This window comes from Garra rufa, chromosome 7 (genome assembly GCF_049309525.1).
Source record: "Garra rufa chromosome 7, GarRuf1.0, whole genome shotgun sequence".
Lineage (NCBI taxonomy): Eukaryota > Metazoa > Chordata > Actinopteri > Cypriniformes > Cyprinidae > Garra > Garra rufa.
Window position 1 is genome coordinate 31,066,859 of NC_133367.1, and position 25,233 is coordinate 31,092,091.

Below are 25,233 nucleotides of genomic sequence, written 5' to 3' on the forward strand. Positions count from 1 at the left end.
GGGAAAAAAAAAAAAAACAAACAAGAAGGGAAAGTGGCCCAAAATACCCCTGTGCATATGCTGAAAGGGTGTGAAGAGTCTGTTTGGGTCAAGAGATCGGCCACAAACACGGCAATGCCTCGTGTCCATTTTCCTGAGGAGGATTTTAGGTTAGAGAGCCACCACAAAGCTTTAAAATAAAAAAAGATATACAACAAAACTAAAATACCAGCAAATGTCAAAGAGTAGCTAAATATAGTGAAGATTCAAACCGCGCTACCTGGCAACCCCATAAAATCGAAAACAAAACACAAATAAGACAGGCTTATTGGTGGATAAAATGAAATATTAATGTCCAAAAAAAAAAAAAAAGGACGAAGCTTAGAATGGTGTGAACTCTATGTAATGCATCCATTTATCAGTCAGCCTGTTCAGTCCTTGGCTACAGAAGTAGAATATGATGCATTGTGGTGTGCGAAACAGAAGTAGCCCTGAGAATGGTGTATTAGCTACTTCCCCCCCCCCCACCCACTGAAGGCGCCAATACTGTTGAAAATCACAGACATTGAAAACCTGAGATCAGGTGCCTTTGAAAGGCAAGTTGTTTATCGAGAATCAAATAAACATGAGCTGGACTGTTTCGCACTGATTGGTTGAACCCAACCTGCCCCTCAAAACCCAGACAAAACAACAAGAAATAAAACAAAAACAAACTGTCAAAACGTCTCGGTTAGGTTGCCGCTCGAACAGACGCAGAGAGTTCATCTCTTGCCCTTCGTGATGTTTGGGATGTCAGATCTTCGAACAGAAAAAAAATCCTTTTTGACTTGATTTAAAACCAAATGGAAAACCAGAAGCGGAGAGTTCGGAAAGCTTGGCGCTGATCGTCAAGAGTCCTCTGTGCCGGAGTCGTCTTCATCATAGCAACAGTCCTCATCTTCTTCTTCATCATTGTCTAACTCCTCATCGTCATAGTAGTCGTCGTAGAATAAGGTGGAGCCCTCGTCGGCTGGTGGGGCGCGGGTACGGACGCAGTATTCGGCGAGCGTGGTGGGCACTTTTACCCCGTCCCGGTCAGCATCAGCTTTGGTGGATACGACCTGCTTCCTGTGAACAGAAGCAAGAGAAGAAATTGTTGAATAGAGTCAGTATTTTTGTTTTCACTGTGCACAAAAAGTATTCTCGTAGCTTCATAACATGACGGTTGAAGCACTGATGTCACATGGACTATTATACTGATCTCCTTACTACCTTTCTGGGTCTTAAACGTGGTAGTACCATTGCAGTCTATGGAGGGTCATAAAGCTTGCGGATTTTATCAAAAATATCTTAGTTCGTGTTCTGGAGATGAACAAAGGTCTTACAGGTTTGGAACGACAGAATTTTCATTTTTGGCTGAACTAACTCTTTAATATTAAGCCTTTTTTGCAAAACAGCAGAAATTTTTCTTCTAATGCTGGGTAAATTGATGAAAAGAGTTCAAACCTGATGATCTCTGCGTATTCGCGGTCTTTCCCCTTACTATCCCTCCATTTGCGGTACATGACGGAGGCGTCCACGTTGGCAGGCGAGGAGGTGTTGGGCTCATTCAGCAGCGAGATAACGCTCAATAAGATCGTCCTGAAAGGGAAGAAGATATCAGATGATTACATTAAACTAATTGCTGCCATTTAGCTTAATTATTGATCTTAAACTCTTGAGGCGTAACTAAGAAGAAAAGGCATTGTGCAAGGAAACACAAAGGAAACTGCTGTTAACATTGGATTGCAGGAGAAGTTCATTTTTCAGAATAAAAAATTCCTGATAATTTATGTCTTTCTTTTCAGTCACAAAGAAATTAAGTTGTTTGAGGAAAACATTCCAGGATTTTTCTCCATATAGTGGACTTCAGTGGTGACCAACAACAGGTTGAAGGTTAAAAATTGCAGTTTCAATGCAGCTTCAAAGGGCTCAACACGATCCCGGCCGAGGAATAAGGTGCTAAATTAGCAGTCATTTTCTAAGAAAAATTTAACCACATCTTGCACTAGCTTAACCTCAAGCGTGACATAGGCAGAAGACCCAGTGTTTGGACCCAGTGTTTACAAAGCAAATGTGCAAAGAAAGTCAAACGCTCCTTACAAAAAAAGGTGAAACAACGATGCCGGACAATTTTGAAATTGGAGGAGAAAATGAGATGGAGTTTTTCACTTTACTATACCTTTTTAGCCAAAGTACACAGATGAAGAACTTACCATGTGTGACTTCCAACGTGATGTAATGTGCGAAGGTGTGCATCGCAGAGCTAGTTCAAGACAAGCATTTGTGGCGCAAGAAAAAAAAAAAAACGTACATAAATGTTTAGATTAAGAAAATTACCAATCGTTTCACTAACTTTATTAATCTGCTGAGATCGTGTGAAGCCCTTTGAAGCTGCACTGAAACTGCAATTTGGACCTTCAACCAGTTGATCCACATTGAAGTCCACTATATGGAGAAAAATCCTGGAATGTTTTCCTCAAAAAAAAAAAAAAAAAAAAAAAAACTAATTTCTTTGCAACTGAAGACAGACAGACAGACATGAACATCTTGGATGACATGGGGGCAAATTTTCATTCTGGAAGTGAACTTCTCCTTTAAGAATATGTAGAACATTGCTGACTAAAGTTGGTTGAATTTTTTTGTTGTTGTACCTCACATTCTGTGTTGGGTTCCACCTCTCTGACGGCAGTTCTCCGCTCTGAGGATCGTCCACTGGTGGGTGGAGTATGGAAATACATACGTCGCCATTCTGAAATAATGTTAACTTGTTAAACATCTGTCATGGTTACTTTTGATAAATGTTAAAAACCATGCTTAGTTTCATAAAACACCATAAAATACTATTAAATAGATGCAAATACTTAATTGAAAGTGACTGTAAATGACTTTAACACATAACTTACACATTTAAAAGCGATAGTTGACCCAAAAATGAAAAGTCTGTCATTAATTACTCACCCTTACGTCGTTCCAAATTCATAAGACCTTCATTCATCTTCGGAACACAAATTAAGATTTTTTTGATGAAATCTGAGAGCTTTCTGACCCTGCATAGACAGCAACACAACTACCACGTTCAAGACCCAGAAAGGTATAAGGATATCGTTCAAATAATCATGTGACATCAGTGGTTTAACCCTAATTTTATGATGCTTACTACCTTTCTTGCCTTGAACGTGTCAGTTGTGTTGCTGTCTATGCAGGGTCAGAAAACTCTCGGATTTCATCCAAAATATCTTCATTTGTGTTCCAAAGATGAACGAAGGTCTTACGGGTTTGCAACGACATGAGGTTGAGTATTTAAATCTAAACAAATGCTGATTAGGCTGTAGCTGGATTGTGTTTGTGTAGACTAACCTCATAAATGTTAGGATGCCACATCTTAGTGAGGAATCTGAAGGCAGGAGGAGAGTACGGGTAGTCGATGGGGAATTTGATACGTGCCTGGAAGAAATAACACATTCATTAGGGAATGGATGTAATGGCACATTGTCTTCCTATGATACGTGATGAAGCACAGAGCCACTCAATGGAGCACTGTAACACCAATACCCAAGATCTTTAGCGGTGCTGTACAGCTTTGTCATCCAACAACTAAATATGTGACCCTGGACCACGAAACCAGATGCAAGTAGCAAGGGTATATTTGTAGCAATAGCCAAAAATACATTGTATGGGTCAAAATTATCGATTTTTCTTTTAAGCCAAAAATCATTATGATATTAAGATAATGTTCATGTTCCATGAAGATATTTTGTAAATTTCCTACTGTAAATATATCAAAACTTAATTTTTGATTAGTAATATGCATTGCTAAGAATTTCATTTGGACAACTTTAAAGGTGATTCTCAATATTTTGATTTTTTTGCACCCTCAGATTCCAGATTTTCAAATAGTCGTATCTCTGACAAATATTGTCCTATCCTAATAAACCATACATCAACAGAAAGCTCATTTATAAATCTAAATTAAAAAAGACGATTATGACTGGTTTTGTGGTCCAGGGTCACATATACCTCCATGGCACATTTTAAAGACATATTCAATGGTTAAGTGGTTAAAAAACAAAAACAAAAAAAAAACATGACTTTAGTACAAGAACATCTCATGTGCCAACAGACGATATGGAGGAAGGGAAAAAAAAAATAAAAAAATCAAGCTGCATCCTTGGTGTGTTTTCGATTTTGAGATCTGATTTTACTGAAAGCCTGTTGCAAGTTAAGCTACCATCTACAACGTAGCCAATCAGCATATAAACTTATTTGGACAAAAGACTCAAAGCATGTAGAACATTGGTCTCAAACTCAATTCCTGGAGGGCCACAGCTCTGCACAATTTAGCTCCAACCCTAATCAAACACACCTGATCCAGCTAATCAAGGTCTTCAGGATTAATAGAAACTTCCAAGCAGGTGTGAGTTGGAGCTGGTTGGAGCTAAACTCTGCAGAGCTGCGGCCCTCCAGGAATTTAGTTTGAGACCTCTGATGTAGAATAACACATCCTTCTATTAAAAAATGTTCTGACTCTTCCAAGCTTTATAATGGCAGTTTGAAGCCCCAAAAAAAGTGCATCCATCCATCATAAAAAGTGCTCCATACAACTCTGGGGGGTTAATTAAGGCCTTCTGAACTGACTCGATGCGTTTGTGTAAGAAAAATATCAACATTTAAAACTTTATAAACTGTAATCTCTAGCTTCTGCTAACTGTCGTACGCGCTATTATGAAAGGGTGATGTTCCAGCAGATTACGTAGGACATAGGTGTAGCGTAAGCTCTGGTGAGAAGTGCTAAAAAAAAAAAAATGCAGAGGAAAGAGCAAAACAAAACACCGGTCATGAGAAGGCTGGTTTTCCTTTGCTGTAAACAAAATTTGGTTCTCACGAGACTAGCATATTCTCACAGGAGCTTATGCTACGCCTACGTCATCCACTGGAACGCCACTTTCTCATGAATGTGCGAACTTGTATTACTGAATTCAAATCCTGAATAATTACGCACTGAATCTGTGCCATGCATACCCATGTATATCCGAGCATAAACAAACCTTTTATATATACATCCACTCAAATCCTTCACAATCTGTAGCAAGCTGAGCCTGGTGCCTTTCAGTACAGTGGATGGTGGGTACACATGCATACGGACCACTCCACAACCCCCACACCACACATTTGCTGATTTGGCACGGTCAGCTGGTGTGTGCTTCAAAGGCCTAGCTCTCAGATAGGGGCACCGGGGGGTTGGGACAACCAGCAACCAAACACACACACACACACACACACACACACACACACAGTGGCACCTGTACATATCAAGTGCTACTCAATTCCTGAAACCCAAGTAGTGTAGGGCAACTTTCAAGCAAGCAAGCCTATTAAACCTCAAGTAGGGATCCGTTTGAGAAGGTAACAGTATTACGTTTCGCCAGAGGCAGCTTACAGGAGTCCTTCGCTGCTGCACATGACCCGACGCACAAGAGCTCTTGTGACAGCACGTGTGCCGAGCGTCTCGCTTTAGCTACGTTACCCAATAACTAGATGAGAGGACTCAAACTTTAAGGACAGGGATGTGCAAAGCTACAGATTTTTTGATTAGTTGTTGGCATGTATAATTAGGCTGGTTTAGGGCCGTTTATGATTTTAACGGTTGCATTTTTACGTCCTTTGCAGGTGAAACATTAACAGTCTATCAGATTGTATAATACACACCATAGCTAAGACTTTGGTACTGGTTGAAAACTCATGACGGTGTATGTTTTTTTGTGCATTTTTACAATTACTGCTTGTGCTGCAACAATATATAGAACTATACGATATACATGATGATTAAAACTTTGGCATCAACCAAACTGTTAAATGCAGAAGTAGCAGTGTACAACGTTTACTGTTGTATTTTTACAATTATGGCTTGTGCAATATACAATACACAGTTGAAGTCAAAAGTTTACACCCCCCTTTCAGAATCTGCAAAATGTTAATTATTTTACCAAAATAAGAGGGATCATACAAAATGCATGTTATTGTTTTTTTAGTACTGACCGGAATAAGATATTTCACATAAAAGACGTTAACATATAGTTAAAAGAAAATAATAAATTTATGACCATTCCTTTGATGCTTAATACGGTGTTGTTACCTTAATGATCCACAGCTGTTTTTTTTTTTTTTTGTTTAGTGATAGCGGTTCATGAGTCCCTCATTTGTCCTGAACATTTTATTATTTGAACCCTTTCCAACAATGACTGTATGATTTTAAGACCCATCTTTTCACACTGAGGACAACTGAGGGACTCGTATGCAACTATTACAGAAGGTTCAAACACTCACTGATGCTCCAGAAGGAAAAACCATGCATTAAGAGAACTTTTTGAATTTGAATATCAGGGTAAATTTAACTTATTTTGTCTTCAGTGAAACATGCAAGTATCTTCTGTAGCCTCTGAAGCCAGGCTTTACAGTGCGACAATTTGACTCACATTTGCCACTGAAAACTACTGCGTGCGACTATGAAAAAATAGTTCATGATATATCACAAATCTTTTCATAAAACAAAGTTAATAATTTTTGTAAATGTTTGTAAATATTGATTTAATACAACAGATAAATAAACAAGAAGTTAATTATTTAATTGGTAATTTATTTGTATTCTACTTGTTCTTATTTTGTTGTTTTAATTAGAAATTTTAGTTGCCAAAAATTAGGGGTGTGACGAGATCTCGCGAGATCCGATGGTGTCCCGCGAGAATGTGACTAGTGTTGGGCGATATGCTCAATTTTCATATCGTCCTATTGTCAGCCTCTGAGATCGCCGATACACGATACTATCGTGCCAATTTATTTAATAATATGTAAATGTGTCAATATGTAATAAATTCCTTATTCGTTTTGTAAGGGTAGTGCATGTGACTTGTGCGTGTAACAGAGGGCTGACATTAGTTTTGTTCAAGTTTACTTTCGTTTTCATTCTCTGCTATCTTCAGTGAGTGGTAATGTGCGTGCCTGAATGTAAATGAATGTATCTTTCTTTACCCGTCATATTACGATAATGCTACCGCTGTATGTCTGATCTTTGTCATCAGTTCATGTTGTAGTTCAGTTCATATTGAGTGTGGAGAAGCGATGTGCGTGTAATTCACGTGCGTATGTTCAGCGCCATTTTATCGCATCGTAATTCTAGTTAACGCATACAGATGTTACTGAGGTGAATGTTTATGTTTACTATATACAGATTCTGATATATCGTATTTATTTCAGCCTAAACCACATTTTACTACCTCTGTTATCCTAATGACTGTCAACACTTAATCTATGTACACTGTATGATGAATAAATCTCTTACCCATTTTCACTGCACACATCTGCGGTGCCATCAACTCTATGCGTGTTTATACCGTGGCAAGTTTCTGAAGCATCCTAGAACCGACTCTCCGCGCTGCATCGCTAAAGTTAGGTGCCTTTTTGACGGATAATAATAATAATCGTCTTACTATCGTCAAAGGCATCAGCAACAGGCGATATCTCTGACTATCGTCGATACTCGATACTATCGTCTATCAGCACAACCCTAAATGTGACGATATTATGGCAAAACATTTTGTAGTGTTTACATTAGAGCTGCATCATTAAAATATCATGATCTCTATTCAAACACCCACGCGATCTTATTCATGAATGACAACGATTCAGCGATGTCTATTTCACGCGCTCCACTGACGCTTATGATGTGAAAGTTATTGAAGACATTCAAATCTGCATTCTTACTGATGCGGTTTCAGAAAGCATCACAAACAGTCTTTTTAACCACATAATCATTATTTCTTTGTTACAGACATTTAAATAACAAAACGAAAGTGTCTAACAGGTCTATAGAGTTACGTTTATTCTCTTCACCAGGAGGTGGCGACAACTGCACGTTTTAAAAAAGTATTTGTAATTGAATTATTATACATATATATTATATTATACTATACATTCAAGAGATTCCAGTAGTGAAACAAGCCTTTATTAACTGAGACACTGGCTCTTTCATTTTTTTTTTTAAATTGTTCAAATATAGACTTAAGCAATGAACATTCTGTCAGAACCACTAGTAAATTACATCATTTTGTTTAGATATCTAATCCTTTTTTCCTTTAGAATCATGATCTCCAATTTATAAAAGAAAGTTGTTTTTCAATTTATCCAGAATCATGCAGCATTAGTTTACATGTTTATTACTGCATATAATTCATTAAAATACAAGTTTATTTTCATAAAGTACAAGTTCAGGTCAAATTGCACCTACATTTTTTGCATTTTTTGTTGTTGTTGAATAAAATACTATTTTACCCTATATATTTCATCATTGAGGATTTCTTTAAAAAATGGGTTTAAAAATCTTGTCTCGTTCTTGTGAACCCAATCTCGTGTCTCGTCTCGTGAGATAAGTGTCTCGTCACACCCCTACCAAAAATGCAATTACAAAAGATAAAAATGAAATTCTCCTGTAAATCACTTTAAGGAGTCAAATATCATTTTGTAAAGGAAGAAAGAAGGTGCTCCTGAAATTTTGACTGTGCTCCTAACAAAAAAGTAAGCGTAAAGCCCAGTCAATGTGTGTAAATAACCGATCAGCTTGTGCCATGTAGAGTTTCGTGACAGAACTTGGAATTTCTCCCAACCACAATAACAAAAAACCAATGAGGTTAGAAGTTACATGTTCTTCTAAATTCTTCTCCTAAAATGTAGTAATTCGTTACAATTAGCAAAAAGAAGTGGACATTTACATTATATGATTCCTTCATGGTTGTACGACGAGTTACCACTCAATGTTTCCGGACCAGCTGATTCAGCAGATGTAAAACTTTGCGAACGAGCCAAGCACAACATTTGGTTTACGTGGGCAACTCATTCTGGAATAGACTCATATCCGCGTTATGTAATGTATTTGGTTAAAGCGAAATGCTAATGACAATGTGGGCCACTTGGAATAAATGGATCCATTTTTCGCTCGAAAATCCTTGTCTTGAAGCGCAACCTAAAAATAAATCTCTCTCCAACAATCCCATTGGAGAGGAAACGAGAAGGAGAATCCCATGGATATTGGGTTGGTGGAGGAAATAAACCAGGTCACTGCTGCTCTCCTTGAACAAACCGTCCTGTTCTCCTCCTCCTCCTCCTCCTTTTTCCTCATCTTCCGGTGCCTGATCTCACTCCCTCCATCCCAACTGAAACATTAGAGTGGACAGGGAAATGGTGCCCTTCAGGGTAAACTACATGAGGGAGAGATAGTCCCTCAGGGCCAAAGGTAGGAAGTTGTTCTTTTAATTCCCACCATTGCTTCATTTGACACCAAAAGCTAGTTAAGAATAACTAGGGATCCACTGGAAGCAGGTAATTAGCCTAATTAGTTGGCCATAAAGTTCTGTGAAGAACTAGAGCACCTGTCGACTGTGGACTGATCCATCAGATGCATTTGTTCAGATGGTGCATTTCGGTGTATTTACATCTGTTACCTTGCTGATACCAATGACAGCTGCTGTAACACTGGAGCAATGATTGAAAACAGACTGGGTGCCACCTCATGGTTCAAAACGCCAATAGATCACAGGAAAAAATAGACAAATTAATCATGCACTTAATCACTTCGTAATCACAAGTCATAAAAACCAATTCAATTACCCATTTGTATTTATGATGAAATTGTGCATTTATCCATTTACCAACAGATATAATTGACCGATTTAACAATTTGCGTGGTCTTTAAAATGACCAAATTGTGAATTTATCCATTTACCATCATTTATAATGGATTGCTTGATTTATGGATTTTTGTAGAAATTTTCTGATTATTCTTTTGTGAATTTATACATTTAACAATGTTTATTATTGATTGTTTGATTTATTTATTGATATTTGTAAACTATTTTTATTATTAAATTGTGAATGTATCCATTTACCAGCATTTAAAACGGATTGCTTGGTTTTTAAAATCGGTTTTGGTAAACAGTTTTTGATGATCAAATTGTGATTTTATCCATTTAACAACGTTTATAATGAATTGCTTGATTGTTTTTGTAGAAATTCTGATTATTAAATTGTGAGGTTATCCATTTGCCAATGTTCATAATTGATTGCTTGATTTCTTTATTTTCATAAACAATTTGATTAAAAATTGCGAATTTATCCATTTACCAGCATTTATAATGGATCGCTCAATTTTGGTTTTAATCGATTTTCGAAGACAATTTTTGATTATCAAATTGTGAATTTATCCATTGATCAACGTTTATAATGGATTGCCCTGATTTATTGATTTTATATACATTTTCTGATTATTAAATTGTGAATATATCCATTTACCAATGTTTGTAATCGATGCTTGATTTATTTGATTTTCGTAAACAATTTGATTATCAAACTTAATTTTATCCATTTAACAACATTTAAAATGGGTTGCTTCATTTGTTTTAATACATTAATACATTGTGAATTTATCCATTTAAAGTTTATAATGAATTGTTTGATTTATCGATGATTTGAGATAGAAATTTTCTGATTATTAAATTGCAAATTCATCCATTTACCAGCATTTGTAACAGATTGCTTGATTTATTGATTTTCATAGACAATCGATTATCAAACTGTGACTTTATCCATTTAACAATGTCTATATTTAACTGCTTGATTTATCGATTTGTGTACAATTATTAATTATCACATTGTAAATATATTAACTTAGTGTTTATAAAGGATTGCTTGATTTACCTTTTTATTTTTTTAGAAATTTGATTATTAAATTGTGCATTTATTTACCAGCATTTGTAATGGATTGCTTGATTTATTTATACATTTTCATAGGCAATTTTTGATTAGCAAACTGAATTTATCCATTTAACAAAGTCTAAAATGGATTTATTGATTTTCATAGTCAACTTTTGTTTATCAAATTGTGAATTTATCAATGTTCAGAATTGATTGCTTGATTTACCGATTTTCGTAGACCATTTCTGATGATCAAATTGTGAATCTATCCATTTACCAATGTTCATAACTGATATAATATAGGAATATCTAAATTAATCTTATGTTAATTGCTATATTTATTGATTTCTTAAGCAATATATCAAATTTTTAATTTGCAGATGGATTTCACAGATAAATTCACAATCTGATATTTAAAAGTTGACTATGAAAATACTCAAACAATTCATTATAAACATAAATATATAAATTCTCCTTTTAATATTTAAAGGTTGACTTTTTAACAAGATTTATAATAGACAGCTTGATTTTGATGAACTTATTTACCAGTGTTTATAATTGTTTTTTTGTGTGTGTGCGCGCGTTATCGCAGTCACATTCAGAGTCACAAAATATTTTGCCATTTCAAGCCAAATGGTTTAAAAAAATAATTTCTAGCTTCACATTGCACATTTTCTCTAGTTCTTCCCAGGTATTATGCACCATCTATCTATCATTGCTTCTAAATATGTCAGACCAACAACTACATTTTGTTTTTTTAACACACTTGAGGTTTTAGGGCATGTGCCCGAACGGCACAAAGGATTTTGAACATGAAATCATTCTCACAAAAGATTGTTCATTACCGGTTCTTAGTCACACCAGACATCTTGAAAGAGTTAAATTGAGTTGTTATTATGGGCTGACTCATTCCAAACACCTTCCAGGCACTAAACGAGGCTAGAACAGGCCCAGTTAGTGTGTCAGTCTCTGGTTTCTGTGACACTCCGGCAGTCTGGCGAGGGGAGGGGGTAACATGACTCGAGCTGCCAGCCTGAGTCAAGCACGGCCAAGCCCAGCTCACATCACCTGCCACAGGGCCTGGGTGTGTGCACGCTTCACCGGAGCGACAAGCCGATCAGGAGCGAACCCTGCTACCTGTCAGCTCAGCGCCACGTGTAAGAACTTGAAGCCTGCTTAGAGAGATCCGTCTCATGAGAACTTAATGACCGTGCCAAATCTCTCCTAGCTGGCAAATTGAAGCTAGATTCAAAGTGATGCTAAGGGTGTTGTGAAAAAACAGGAAAAAGAATGCAGAAGGGAAACCTGTCTGTTTTGATGAAGTACAGTAGTGAGCAGGAAGTCAGGGTTACTCATCTCTTCCGGTTGGAAGAGACGTTGAGAAGGTCCCAGGGCTGACCTGCTTCCTTCCTCTCCTCACTAACAAACAGACACGGTTTTCCACATCAACAACAGGGGAGAACTGAATTTTCACAACTACGCATTGTCTTTACACTTTAAACTCCACTGGCCCAACACATTTGTTTTTGGTTCACCCCAGGCTCCTGCTTTAGCAGCCAATGTTCCCAGCAGGTCAGTGGCCACTTGCTAACGGTATGATGTGTGGAGGTTGGTTGGCTAGTGAGCAAGCCAATGACACACAGGCATAGCTATGAAGCCAGGCTAAATATAACTGCCATTGTTGTGGTCTGACAGAGTGACTTTGGTGGGACACAGCAGATATTTAGCAGCAGTAGTTTAGAGTCAAATCTAATTTTATGTGTTTGTCTTCAAAGCTTCAAAGCAAAAAACTTTGCTAATTTGATCAAATGTAGACTTTAGATGCGTCATTGACAGATGGAGCAATAAATATGACAAATGTTTTCCTGTTGACAGACACTGTTCAACATGTAGAACACAAAATGACAACCCCAAAGGTTGTGTAAAAGATTTCAGCGTCCATCTTGAGGAAACGTTCTTGTGGTTTATTATCTGAAATACAAACTAAATCACGCTGACGGAACTTTACAACAGTCAGTCACTGTTCCAGTGAACTGTGTGTGAAAAGCAACTGATGGTAATTCTAGAGAACAATGAGGAACAATGGAGCATTGAGCACAGACCAAATTTTGGACAAATGGAACGTTGGCGTTTAAAATTTAGAACGTGGAACGTTCCCTTTGAAGAGTCGAGAGAAAATGAAAACTCTGTTTTCAAATTCAAGCCTTTAGACTTCTTCCGTGGAACACAAAAAGGAAATATTAGGTTATTTTTGGACAGCTAGGGTCATGTCTTGTCTTCATATTTTTAATTTTGTCTTCCAGAGAACAGTCAAACAATAGAACGTTCCTCAAAACGAATGACAAATAAACATTTAGGCTACTAACTTTCGTAAACAGTTCTAACAAAACAGTCACTCTTGTTTTCGAATGTTCCATTTGACATTTATACATCGAATTAGTTCGTGTTCAACAAACAAAAAAATAAAACACGTAACAGCCGTTACTCACCTTAAAATAACCGCCCTCATAGTGTGTATTCGGAGGTCCGAAAATCGCAACTTCCCAGTTGTACAAGTCCGACTCGTCGACTAAAGTTATTTTGAAGCCTTCAACCGGCTGGTCCTGTAGACTTTTCATTTCCAACATTAAGGCTTTTTGGGAACTCGCAACATGATGGTGTCCATGCTGAGCCATATTCCGAAAACAAGCGATTTGGCATCCAAAATTACCCCGTCAAACAACTTTAGTTCGGCCGCTTCACAAACGCTGCCGTTCGATCGGTAGCCACACGCACGCTCAAGAGCGAACAAACCCGAGATAAGTCACTCGATGACAAATTACGCTCAGCGAGTCCCAGTCCCTGCCGATTTGCTGTTCGCGTCGGGCATTTGAAGTCCCACGTTAAGCACCTGCCGTCGATATTAAACTGCTGAGTTAATCAAGCGTTCCGCTTGTAAATAAACATGCAACGCAGGGCAGCTTGTTTGAGGAGTCTCGCTCCCTCCCCCAGCGTCACTCTATAGGACACTGTGCCAGCAGCTGAAGATCACGGCCCGCCTTAATACGCCTCCTGCAACCAATGGAGGTTGAGCAGCTGAACCCTACGAGCAAAACACAACACAAGGAAATATCTAAACAGAGCATAAACATTGTTTATACTGCTACGTTGACTTTGTATTTCAACTCTGTATGGGGTAAGTTGTCACACAGCAACTTGCCATTAGAAAACCTTTTAGAAAAATACTAAAACAACTATGAAACACATTTAACACATCCATCCATCTATCTATCTATCTATCTATCTATCTATCTATCTATCTATCTATCTATCTATCTATCTATCTATCTATCTATCTATCTATCTATCTCTTTTGATCTACATCTGTATCAATATCTATCTGTATATCAACCTATATATCTACACCTATATCAATATCTCTTTATCTATATCTTGCTCTATATATTACAAGCTATCTAAATCTCTTTATATATCACTCACATATCTACCTATCAACATCTATATAAAAAAACTATCTACAGGTCCTTCTCAAAAAATTAGCATATTGTGATAAAGTTCATTATTTTCTGTAATGTACTGATAAACATTAGACTTTCATATATTTTAGATTCATTACACACAACTGAAGTAGTTCAAGCCTTTTATTGTTTTAATATTGATGATTTTGGCATACAGCTCATGAAAACCCAAAATTCCTATCTCAAAAAATTAGCATATCATGAAAAGGTTCTCTAAACGAGCTATTAACCTAATCATCTGAATCAAGGAATTAATTCTAAACACCTGCAAAAGATTCCTGAGGCTTTTAAAAACTCCCAGCCTGGTTCATTACTCAAAACCGCAATCATGGGTAAGACTGCCGACCTGACTGCTGTCCAGAAGGCCATCATTGACACCCTCAAGCAAGAGGGTAAGACACAGAAAGAAATTTCTGAACGAATAGGCTGTTCCCAGAGTGCTGTATCAAGGCACCTCAGTGGGAAGTCTGTGGGAAGGAAAAAGTGTGGCAGAAAACGCTGCACAACGAGAAGAGGTGACCGGACCCTGAGGAAGATTGTGGAGAAGGACCGATTCCAGACCTTGGGGGACCTGCGGAACCAGTGGACTGAGTCTGGAGTAGAAACATCCAGAGCCACCGTGTACAGGCGCCAGGTCAAGCCACTTTTGAACCAGAAACAGCAGCAGAAGCGCCTGACCTGGGCTACAGAGAAGCAGCACTGGACTGTTGCTCAGTGGTCCAAAGTACTTTTTTCGGATGAAAGCAAATTTTGCATGTCATTCGGAAATCAAGGTGCCAGAGTCTGGAGGAAGACTGGGGAGAGGGAAATGCCAAAATGCCTGAAGTCCAGTGTCAAGTACCCACAGTCAGTGATGGTCTGGGGTGCCATGTCAGCTGCTGGTGTTGGTCCACTGTGTTTTATCAAGGGCAGGGTCAATGCAGCTAGCTATCAGGAGATTTTGGAGCACTTCATGCTTCCATCTGCTGAAAAGCTTTATGGAGATGAAGATTTCATTTTTCAGCACGACCTGGCACCTGCTCACAGTGACAAAACCACTGGTAAATGGTTTACTGACCATGGTATTACTGTGCTCAACTCTCCTGACCTGAACCCCATAGAGAATCTGTGGGATATTGTGAAGAGAAAGTTGAGAGACGCAAGACCCAACACTCTGGATGAGCTTAAGGCCGCTATCGAAGCATCCTGGGCCTCCATAACACCTCAGCAGTGCCACAGGCTGATTGCCTCCATGCCACGCCGCATTGAAGCAGTCATTTCTGCAAAAGGATTCCCGACCAAGTATTGAGTGCATAACTGAACACAATTATTTGAAGGTTGACTTTTTTTGTATTAAAAACACTTTTCTTTTATTGGTCGGATGAAATATGCTAATTTTTTGAATTTTGGGTTTTCATGAGCTGTATGCCAAAATCATCAATATTAAAACAATAAAAGGCTTGAACTACTTCAGTTGTGTTGTAATGAATCTAAAATATATGAAAGTCTAATGTTTATCAGTACATTACAGAAAATAATGAACTTTATCACAATATGCTAATTTTTTGAGAAGGACCTGTATATGTATATCTACCTATCTATCTGTATATCTATCTATATCAATCTACATCTATCAATATCTCACCATCTGTCTCTACATCATTATCTATCTATCGCTCTATACATTACAATCTATCTAAATCTCTTTATATATCACTCTGTATATCTACCTATCAACATCTATATAAAAAATGATCTATCTCTATATCTACCTATGTATATCTATCTATATCAATATCTCTCTATCTGTCTATATATTACAATCTTTCTAAATCTCTTTATATATCACTCTGTATATCTACCTATCAACATCTATATAAAAAACTATATCTATCAACGTCTATATCAATATCTCTCTATCTATATCTTGCTCTATATATCACCATCTATCTAAATCTCTTTATATATCACTATCTGTATATCTACCTATCAGCATCTATATTAATATCATTACCTATCTAAATCTCACATATCACTGTCTCTAAATCATTATCTATGTAAATATCTACCCATTTCTATATACATCATCTATCTATCTCTATATATCACTATCTGTATATCTACCTATCAGCATCTATATTAATATCTATCATTACCTATCTAAGTCTCACATATCACTGTCTCTACATCATCCATGGAAATATCTACCTATTTCTATATACATCATCTATCTATCTCTATATATCACTATCTATCTATTTATCTAGACAAATGAAATATATAATTAAAATGTCTTCTTAAATAATAAGATTTAAATATTAGGTAAACAACCAGATAGACGAAACAGGAAATTAACTTTCTTTTTGCATTACACATGTTTGAAATGATTTCTAAATAACAAATACAGCAAGTATTTTTAAACTTTGTTCACTGCCTGATGTTCACACACATGATTACAAACAGGAAACATCTGTAGGCGATCAAACACAGCCAAACATTTGGTCTACATGTAGACGTATGAATTTATTGGTGCACACATAAAACTATAGCATCCTTCTCAAACTCTTTCATTTGGACCTCTCAAAAATGTTGCTTGCACATTATTGGTCATTCTTGTAGCTCATTTATTCATCTTAAAACATTATATTACATCATACAGTCGGAAAATACATATGAAGGAGTCGGACAGTACCTTCAAACGAAGAGCAATGAGAGTATATTTAATGATAAGCCAAATCCAGCAATATCTGCACTACAACTTGCCAAAGGGAAAACCTTATTAGATTAGCTGGGCCACTTCACTTGAATCACATTTAACGGCTAAGTATTCATATCTATACGGACCCCCTAAATCCCCCCCCAAACCCCCTCTACTGATATATATATATATATATATATATATATATATATATATATATATATATAATTTAATGCAAAATGCAGTTGTTTAAAAACATTCCAAGACATTTTCTGAAGTTGATGTACTCATAACAAATAAAAATACATTATACCATCAAAAGATGTAATATGGTGAAGCCAACTTTTACGTAAAAAAGGAAACTAGAAAATAATTGCGACAATCAAGGAATGATTGGGGAGTTTTCTATGCAAGTGTTCATGTATTAGTCAAAAACAAAAAAAGTAGGCAAAGTTTACATTCCTACCCATGCAAGTTATAAATTTCAAAGTGACTTGTAGCACAAAATCCAGACTTGTTAATAAGTACAGTCAGATGATTCAGTCCTCACAGGCCCTGCGAACCACCAAAGATGTTGTTTTTCCAGAAACGTTCTTTAACCTGCTATTCAAGTCATTTCTTGTTGATGAACTCACTCGTACGATGGAAAACGCTTGCAAGGTACCCTCAGGATAACGTCAGGTTTCATGAGCAGATCACTATTTTGGTTGCGTCCTTACAACCGAGAGCTACAGCGTGCTGGATCAGACAGTTAAACACAGGAATTACTTACAGCATGTGCCTGAATTAGTCAGTACAAGTTCATTAGTGTGGAAAAAAAAAGGCATTTGACAGCATATTAACAAAAAAAATGATTCAGAGTAATCTGCAAATGTACAAGACGGCAGTTCTAAGAGCTGAAGAACACATGAAGCATGAGTTTGGATGACGTCAAAGCCACGGTGGCATCTGACAGACGTGATACAGACTGAGGAAATGCACATTTACTTTTTAGGCTCCCTTTAACAGCATTATATTCTTTAGATGGTATTAGAAAGGGGTCACTTTAATAATACTGTCCAGAAAAATGAGATACTGTCAAGTGTGTTAAATGGCATGTTTAAGTAATATTTTAGGTTAAATTTAATCAGAAAATAATTTCGAATTGTACTTCAGTTATATTTTGGTGCTGTCGAATCGATTAACCGCAATGAATCACCCAAAATAAACGTTTGTATGTGCGTGTATTTATACATATAAATATACACATTACATAAACATGTAAAAACAAACTTTTAATTTGGATGCGATTAATCGCAATTAATCAGTTTGACACGATTAATCGATTTGGTTTGTTTATCACAAACTACTGTACAAATTGAAATTATTCTGAGGTAAACAGGCGACCTGGAAATTTCATCTTGGTGGCGTCCATTAGGGTTGTAAAGGCATGGAAATTGTCCAGTAAAATTCTGGAAAAATTTGATGAAATTCCAAAATTTCTGGTAAAATTCTGGAAAAACTCAATTTCCAAAAATGCTGAGGAAGAAAAAAAAAAAACACCTTCCAACATTTCCAAAAATTCTGGTAAAATTCAGGGGAAAACGCCAACATTTCCCAAATTTCTGTTAAAATTCTGGAGAAATTCCAATATTTCCCAAGTTTCTGAAAAAAATCTGGGAAAAAAATCTGGTGAAATTATGGAAAAACTCCAACATTCCCAAAATTTCAGGTGAAAATGTGAAAAAAATTTCTGGTGAAATCATGGGGGGGGGGGGGGGGACCTCAACATTTCCAAAATTTCTGGTGAAATTAGTGAAATGTGGAAAAACCTGCAATTATAGGAAAAACTCCAACATTTCCAAAAATTCAGGGGGAAAAACATTTCCCAAATTTCTGGAGAAATTCCAACATTTTCAAAATGTCTGGTAAAAAAAAAATCCTAGAATTTTGGGAAAAATTCCAAACTTTCCAAATTTTCTGATGAAAATCTGAAAAAAAAAAAAAAAATTCCAAAATGTCTGGTGATATTATGGAAAATCTCCAAAATTTATGGTGAATTTATGGAAAAAATGAAGTGAAAATCTGGAAACCTTCTGGTGAAATTTTGGGAATAACTCAAGATTTCCAAAATTTTTGGTAAAATTCAGGAGAAATTCCAAAGTTCTGAAAAAAAATTCTAGTAAAATTCTGAAAAACTCCAACATTTCCAAAATTTCAGGTAAAATTCTGGAGAAATTCAGAATTCCCAGTAAAATTCTATTAACACTCCAACATTCTGAAAAAAATCCAAAATCTCTTGTAAAATTATGTGAAAAACTCAACATTTCCCAAATTTTTGGAAAAATTCAAAAATTTCTGGAACATTTTCTAAATTTACCAGCAATCTTCCACCTCTTTGCAACCCTAGCGTCCATTAACTGGAACATAAAAGTACAATAATTACTATATCGGATTTACAAGATACAATCCAGTTTTATTCGTTTTGCCACTTTTATTAACCGTCATTATCCTGAGCGAGGTTTGTTAGTGTACAGTTTAGTTGTTTATCATATGCAACTGTAGTATTATCACCCAACATTAGGACACAAATAGTAGGGCCAGCACATGATATTACTAGTATCACGTGTGATCGCAAGTATAAACGTTGTCTAGAATGCAACCCTGTGTACCTGTATGTCCTATATGCGTGTGACTAAATGTGCAACTGCACTTGTGAGTGATATTAGTGCTCAGAGGCAGTTAAGAGTTTAAGGATGGGATATGGAAAGGATGTCCTGTGAGGGCTAGCCTTAGAAAAGAGCAACACACATATGCGACGAAACTGGTAAGGAACAGACACGCTGATGTTTAATGCAGAGAAAGGCGCTGATGGAGTGCAGGACAGAAAAAAACGCAACAAACAACACAACGCAAAACATGGAGAAAAAAAAAAAAAAAAAGCACACAACTCAAGCATCGACAACGAAAAAAATCCAGTTCTCAAGATGAAAGTCATGGACTGTTAAGACAATGGAAAGACCATCAGAGAGACGAAGAAGCTGAGGAAGAGGATGAGGAAACAAGATGCACGTCGGAGGACGAGGAGGGGAAACAAAGGCAAGAGACGGGCTTGAAACTTGTGGTCTTAAAAGAAGAACAGCAGAACGACTGATCCAATAAATACAAAGGAAGAGGAGGGACACGAGTCTCAGAGTGCGATATATGATTCTGAGCGTGTGGTTCAGCCGGACAGGCTGCGCTGGGATGGGGGTTCGGGGGGTTTCAGGGTGGCGAGGGCGAGGGGTCTCTCAGACACAATCAGCATTTTGAGAAGGTCTGCTTGATCTCATCCAGCACGTTCCCCAGCAGCGATGGCTCGTCGCACTTGGCGTCGATGGAGACCGTCTGATCGGACTGGAAGACAGACAAATGTAAGGTCTTCTTGGGTGAAATCGAAATCATTATGATTCAGTTCATATGGAATATTTCAAACACTCACGGTTTTGACCAGCAAACAGACGTGGTGACCCTGGATCGACCTGCTGTACATGGAGGCGCAGGAGTCAATCCTCTCCACAACTGCAAAAAGGAAATAAGAGTAGAATAGATTTAAGGGTGTCCATTGTTTGAATCATATCACAGATGTCTTTGTAAAGTAGGCGCACCGGAGAAGTGATGGTGGAAGCAGATCCTGGCCAGCAGGTGGTGGAAGGGCATGTTGATCCCCTCTAGCCGCAGAGAGCTGCCCTTCAGGTCGCCCGACTCCAGCAGCTTTGCGTATGCGTCACTGACAACACAAGGTATGAATGTTCAGCTACATCAATTCACTCAGTACAGTCTTACCACTTTGAATTACAGGGATGTGCCCGATTCCTAATACTGTGATAACGTGTACTACAGAACCCCTAAAAGAAATACAAGATGGGAGGAAAAAATATATTTCAGTTCTTCTCGCTTATATGGTTGGTTAGTTATACTGTATATAAACTGCAGGCATCAGAGAGTCGCCATTTAATATGCGGGGCATTGAAATGCGCCTTTGAATGCCTGCTCGCTTTTTACTTTCACTTTCGATGTTTCTAAATCAAAAGATTTGCGAACCTGCTCTAAAGTCCTGATCTGAATCAAATGATTCCCGATACACAAAGTTCCAATCTAAATCAAATGATTTGCTATACGCAATTTGAAGTCCTGATCTGAATCAAATGATTCACTATACGCAATTTGAAGTCCTGATCTGAATTAAATGATTCCCGATACACAAAGTTCTGATCTGAATCAAATGATTCACTATACGCAAGTTGAAGTCATGATCTGAATCAAATGATTCCCGATACACAAAGTTCTGATCTGAATCAAATGATTCACTATACGCAAGTTGAAGTCATGATCTGAATCAAATGATTCACGATACACAAAGTTCCGATCTAAATCAAATGATTCACTATACGCAATTTGAAGTCATGATCTAAATCAAATGATTCACTATACGCAATTTGAAGTCATGATCTGAATCAAATGATTCACGATACGTAATTTAAAGTCCTGATCTGAATCAAAATTATTTGCAATACACAAAGTTCTGATCTAAATAATTTGCAAACCCACTCCGAAGTTCTGATCTAAATCAAATGATTTGCTATACACAATTTAAAGTACTGATCTGAATCAAATGATTCCCGATACACAAAGTTCCGATCTAAATCAAATGATTTGCTATACGCAATTTGAAGTCCTGATCTGAATCAAATGATTCACGATACACAAAGTTCCGATCTGAATCACATGATTCACTATACGCAATTTGAAGTCCTGATCTGAATCAAATGATTCCCGATACACAAAGTTCTGATCTGAATCAAATGATTCACTATACGCAATTTGAAGTCATGATCTGAATCAAATGATTCACGATACACAATTTAAAGTCCTGATCTGAATCAAAATTATTTGCAATACACAAAGTTCTGATCTAAATAATTTGCAAACCCACTCCGAAGTTCTGATCTAAATCAAATGATTTGCTAAACACGATTTAAAGTCCTGATCTGAATCAAATGATTCCCGATACACAAAGTTCCGATCTAAATCAAATGATTTGCTATACACGATTTAAAGTCCTGATCTGAATCAAATGATTCGCTATACGCAATTTGAAGTCCTGATCTGAATCAAATGATTCCTGATACACAAAGTTCCGATCTAAATCAAATGATTCGCTATACGCAATTTGAAGTCCTGATCTGAATCAAATGATTCGCTATACGCGATTTAAAGTCCTGATCTGAATCAAAATGATTCCCGATATACAATGTTCTGATCTAAATCAAAAGTTTTGCAAACCTGGTTTAAATGATTCCCTATATGCGATTTGATGTCCTGATCTGAATCAAATGATTCTCGATACATAAAGTTCCGGTCTAAATCAAGAAGTTCCAATATAAGTCAAATGATTTGCTGTACACGATTTAAAGTCCGGATCCAAATCAAATGATTCATGACACGCAAAGTTCCAATCTAAAACAAATGATTCATGAACCAAAGTCCGGATCTAAATCAAATTATTCATGAACCTGCTCCAAAGTCTGGATCCAAGTCGAATGATTAGCTATGCGCGAGGTTTCGATCTAAATCAAATGAATCACAAACCCGGTCTGAAGCCCAGATTTAAGTCAAATGATTCACGATATACAAAGGTCCGATCTAAATTGAACAATTTGCAAACCCACTCCGAAGACCGGATCCAAGTCAAATGAATCCGGATACGCGAAGTTCAGATTTAAGTAAAATGATTTGCGATACCTGATTTGAAGTCATGATCTGAGTTTGAACTGATTCTTAGTTTTAAAAAGGTCAGTTTACCCATCGCTATGTGCTTTTTTAAAATCATTACAAATGTTGTTAAAATGTAAAAAAAAAAAAGAATGGCTCTTTTAATTTCATCTGTTTTTTTACTAGCGAATCGCTTGAAATGAATGATCAGTCACAAATTTGATCAATCAGAGCTGTTCCAGTGTAAATGACTCACTCAACTGAATTAGTTTGTCTCTTTCTCTTTTCGTGTCCTCAACCATGTTTACACGACACTGTTAGTACTGCTACTGGCTTGCCTCACTAGGGTAAAGTGGGGTAAAGTGGTGTGTTGCTCACCTGTAGCAGGGAGTGGTGATCAGGTATGACGTGCATGTAAAGTGCAGTTTGAAGTCCAGTTTCTCGTGAGTAGAGGATTCGTCCGACTGTGCCAGAAAACCATCAAAACGCATGTCAACAATACTAACACTGGAAACATATAGAAAAACATGAGCCCTCATAAGTGTGTATGGGAGTTTCTCACCTTAACTATAAAGGTGAGGGTTCCCTTTAGTTTCTGAGGCATGACGATACTTTGCACTGAAAACACGAAGCGGGCCTCGTTTGAAACCCCTGGGGAAAAAAAATTGAATAATTGAGTCAAATCTGCCTAAATCCAGTAAATGTCACTTTCAGGTGTGTGGCTATCCCTGACCTGGTGGCAGTTGAAAGGGGACGGTGAGGCCGTCGTGAGGTCCGGCTCCCTCCGGCCGCTGCAGTTTGGAGTTGAGGGAATCCAGCACATTGAACTCCATCGACTTCAGGAAGCTGTCGCTCTTGTTCTCGAAGATGACCGACACCACGACTTTGCTCTCATCCTGATGGTTGCCCTGGATGTCGTACACCTAGAGAAAAGGGAACATGGTTTTTTTTTATGGATTAGGGAACTACTATTAGGAGGTCAAGACCTGAAGATCACACCGACACACGCAACACTTGAATCTCAGGAGTTAAAGAAGACCAGAAGAAATGGGAATATTACAAGCCCAAAAACCAGTTCAATGAGTGTTAATGCCTTTGATATCAATATCATCATCCAGAATGAGAAAAAGATCACATCAGCTTTAACTGCACCAAACAGGTGCATTTAACAACTGATGTTTAGAGTCAAAGCTCAAAGAAAAATTGGACAGTCTTACAGCACTCAAAAGATGTCAGTCACAACAGACACCAAATTTTGTTAGCTCAAAAGCTTTATGGGATGGAAAAAGAGTACATTTTTGTTTACGATGATTTACTAAAGTTGAGAGTTTAAATAATGTGAATACACACCATCTTTCTATTGTATAAGCTTCACTGACTGCACAAAGAAGCTGGACAGACTCAAAAGATGATTACATGAAGGATCATTTTTAGCATATTTATATTTTTTATCATTTCTTATACACACGATAAAATCCATACGTAATTTATAAATGTAATATTCTTTTTAATTATATTGATATTACATGTTTTTATGTATACATTTTTACAATATTATTTTTATATATTGTAAAATATTATAAATTATATATTACATATCTATTCATTACACACATATACATTATGGTTATATATTATACAGAATTTCTAAATTCATGATAAAATACATAATTTATTAGAAGTTGTATATATTATAAAATGCTGTTATACATTGCATATTTAAAATTTTTATTTATATATTTAAAATAGATTTTTATTCATATTTATATACAAAAGAAATAAAACAGAATATAAAAACAAACAAAACAAATCTTAATCAAAAATCGTATATTCTAAAATACATTTAATTTGTTATAAATTGTAAATGTATTTGTTTTTAATAAATTGTATTTATATATTTAGAATACATTTTAATCCATATAAAATTGGTTATAAATTGCATATTTTTATACTGCTATTTACTACACATTTTTACTTATACATAGCTTTATATACATTTATTAGAATATCTATTATATAATTTGTATAAATTACAGAAATTATAAATTGTATATTTATATTTTGTAAATGTATTATGTACCTATTCATTACACATATACATTATAGTTATATATTGTAAGTCGCTTTGGATAAAAGCGTCTACTAAATGAATAAATGCAAATGTAATATACATAATTTATATTATAAAATACATATAATTTGTTACAAATTCTATTTTTATTTTTTATTACATTTTTATTTATATTTACATACAAAAACAAAATATAAACAAGCAACAAAATACTACATTATTGTAAAAAATAATGTTATAAATTGCATATTTTTAATTATATTAATATTCATTACACCTTTTTATTTATACATTGTTATATATATTTATATTTATAAGAATATCTATTATATAATTTTTATACACTAACTTTTTTTATAAATTGTATATTTATTCAATTTATTTTTTATAAATGTATTATGTATTTTTGGGTATAATATGTCAGTATTCATTACATATTCATCATAGTGAAATATTATTTATAATTTAAGTTATACAATACACAATTTGTTATT

General features: G+C 36.2%; 2 protein-coding genes across 2 annotated transcripts; both read right to left on the minus strand.

Annotated features, from left to right (window-relative positions):
- Positions 1–13,713, minus strand: LOC141338495 (ubiquitin-conjugating enzyme E2 R2-like). The gene is made up of 5 exons (XM_073844064.1): positions 13,230–13,713; positions 3,358–3,444; positions 2,652–2,749; positions 1,465–1,599; positions 1–1,086 (listed from the first exon to the last, which is right to left on the minus strand). Exons 1-5 carry the CDS (start codon positions 13,413–13,415, stop codon positions 867–869), a joined length of 726 nt encoding a protein of 241 aa, XP_073700165.1. The 5' UTR covers positions 13,416–13,713; the 3' UTR covers positions 1–866.
- A 3,028-nt stretch (positions 13,714–16,741) lies between these two features.
- LOC141338518 (AP-3 complex subunit delta-1-like) lies at positions 16,742–23,605 on the minus strand. Its single transcript, XM_073844087.1, has 6 exons — positions 23,402–23,605; positions 23,231–23,319; positions 23,047–23,132; positions 20,562–20,683; positions 20,396–20,475; positions 16,742–20,310 (listed from the first exon to the last, which is right to left on the minus strand). The coding sequence occupies exons 1-6, from the start codon at positions 23,499–23,501 to the stop codon at positions 20,215–20,217; spliced, it is 573 nt and encodes a 190-aa protein (XP_073700188.1). The 5' UTR covers positions 23,502–23,605; the 3' UTR covers positions 16,742–20,214.
- Positions 23,606–25,233: the final 1,628 nt, after the last annotated feature.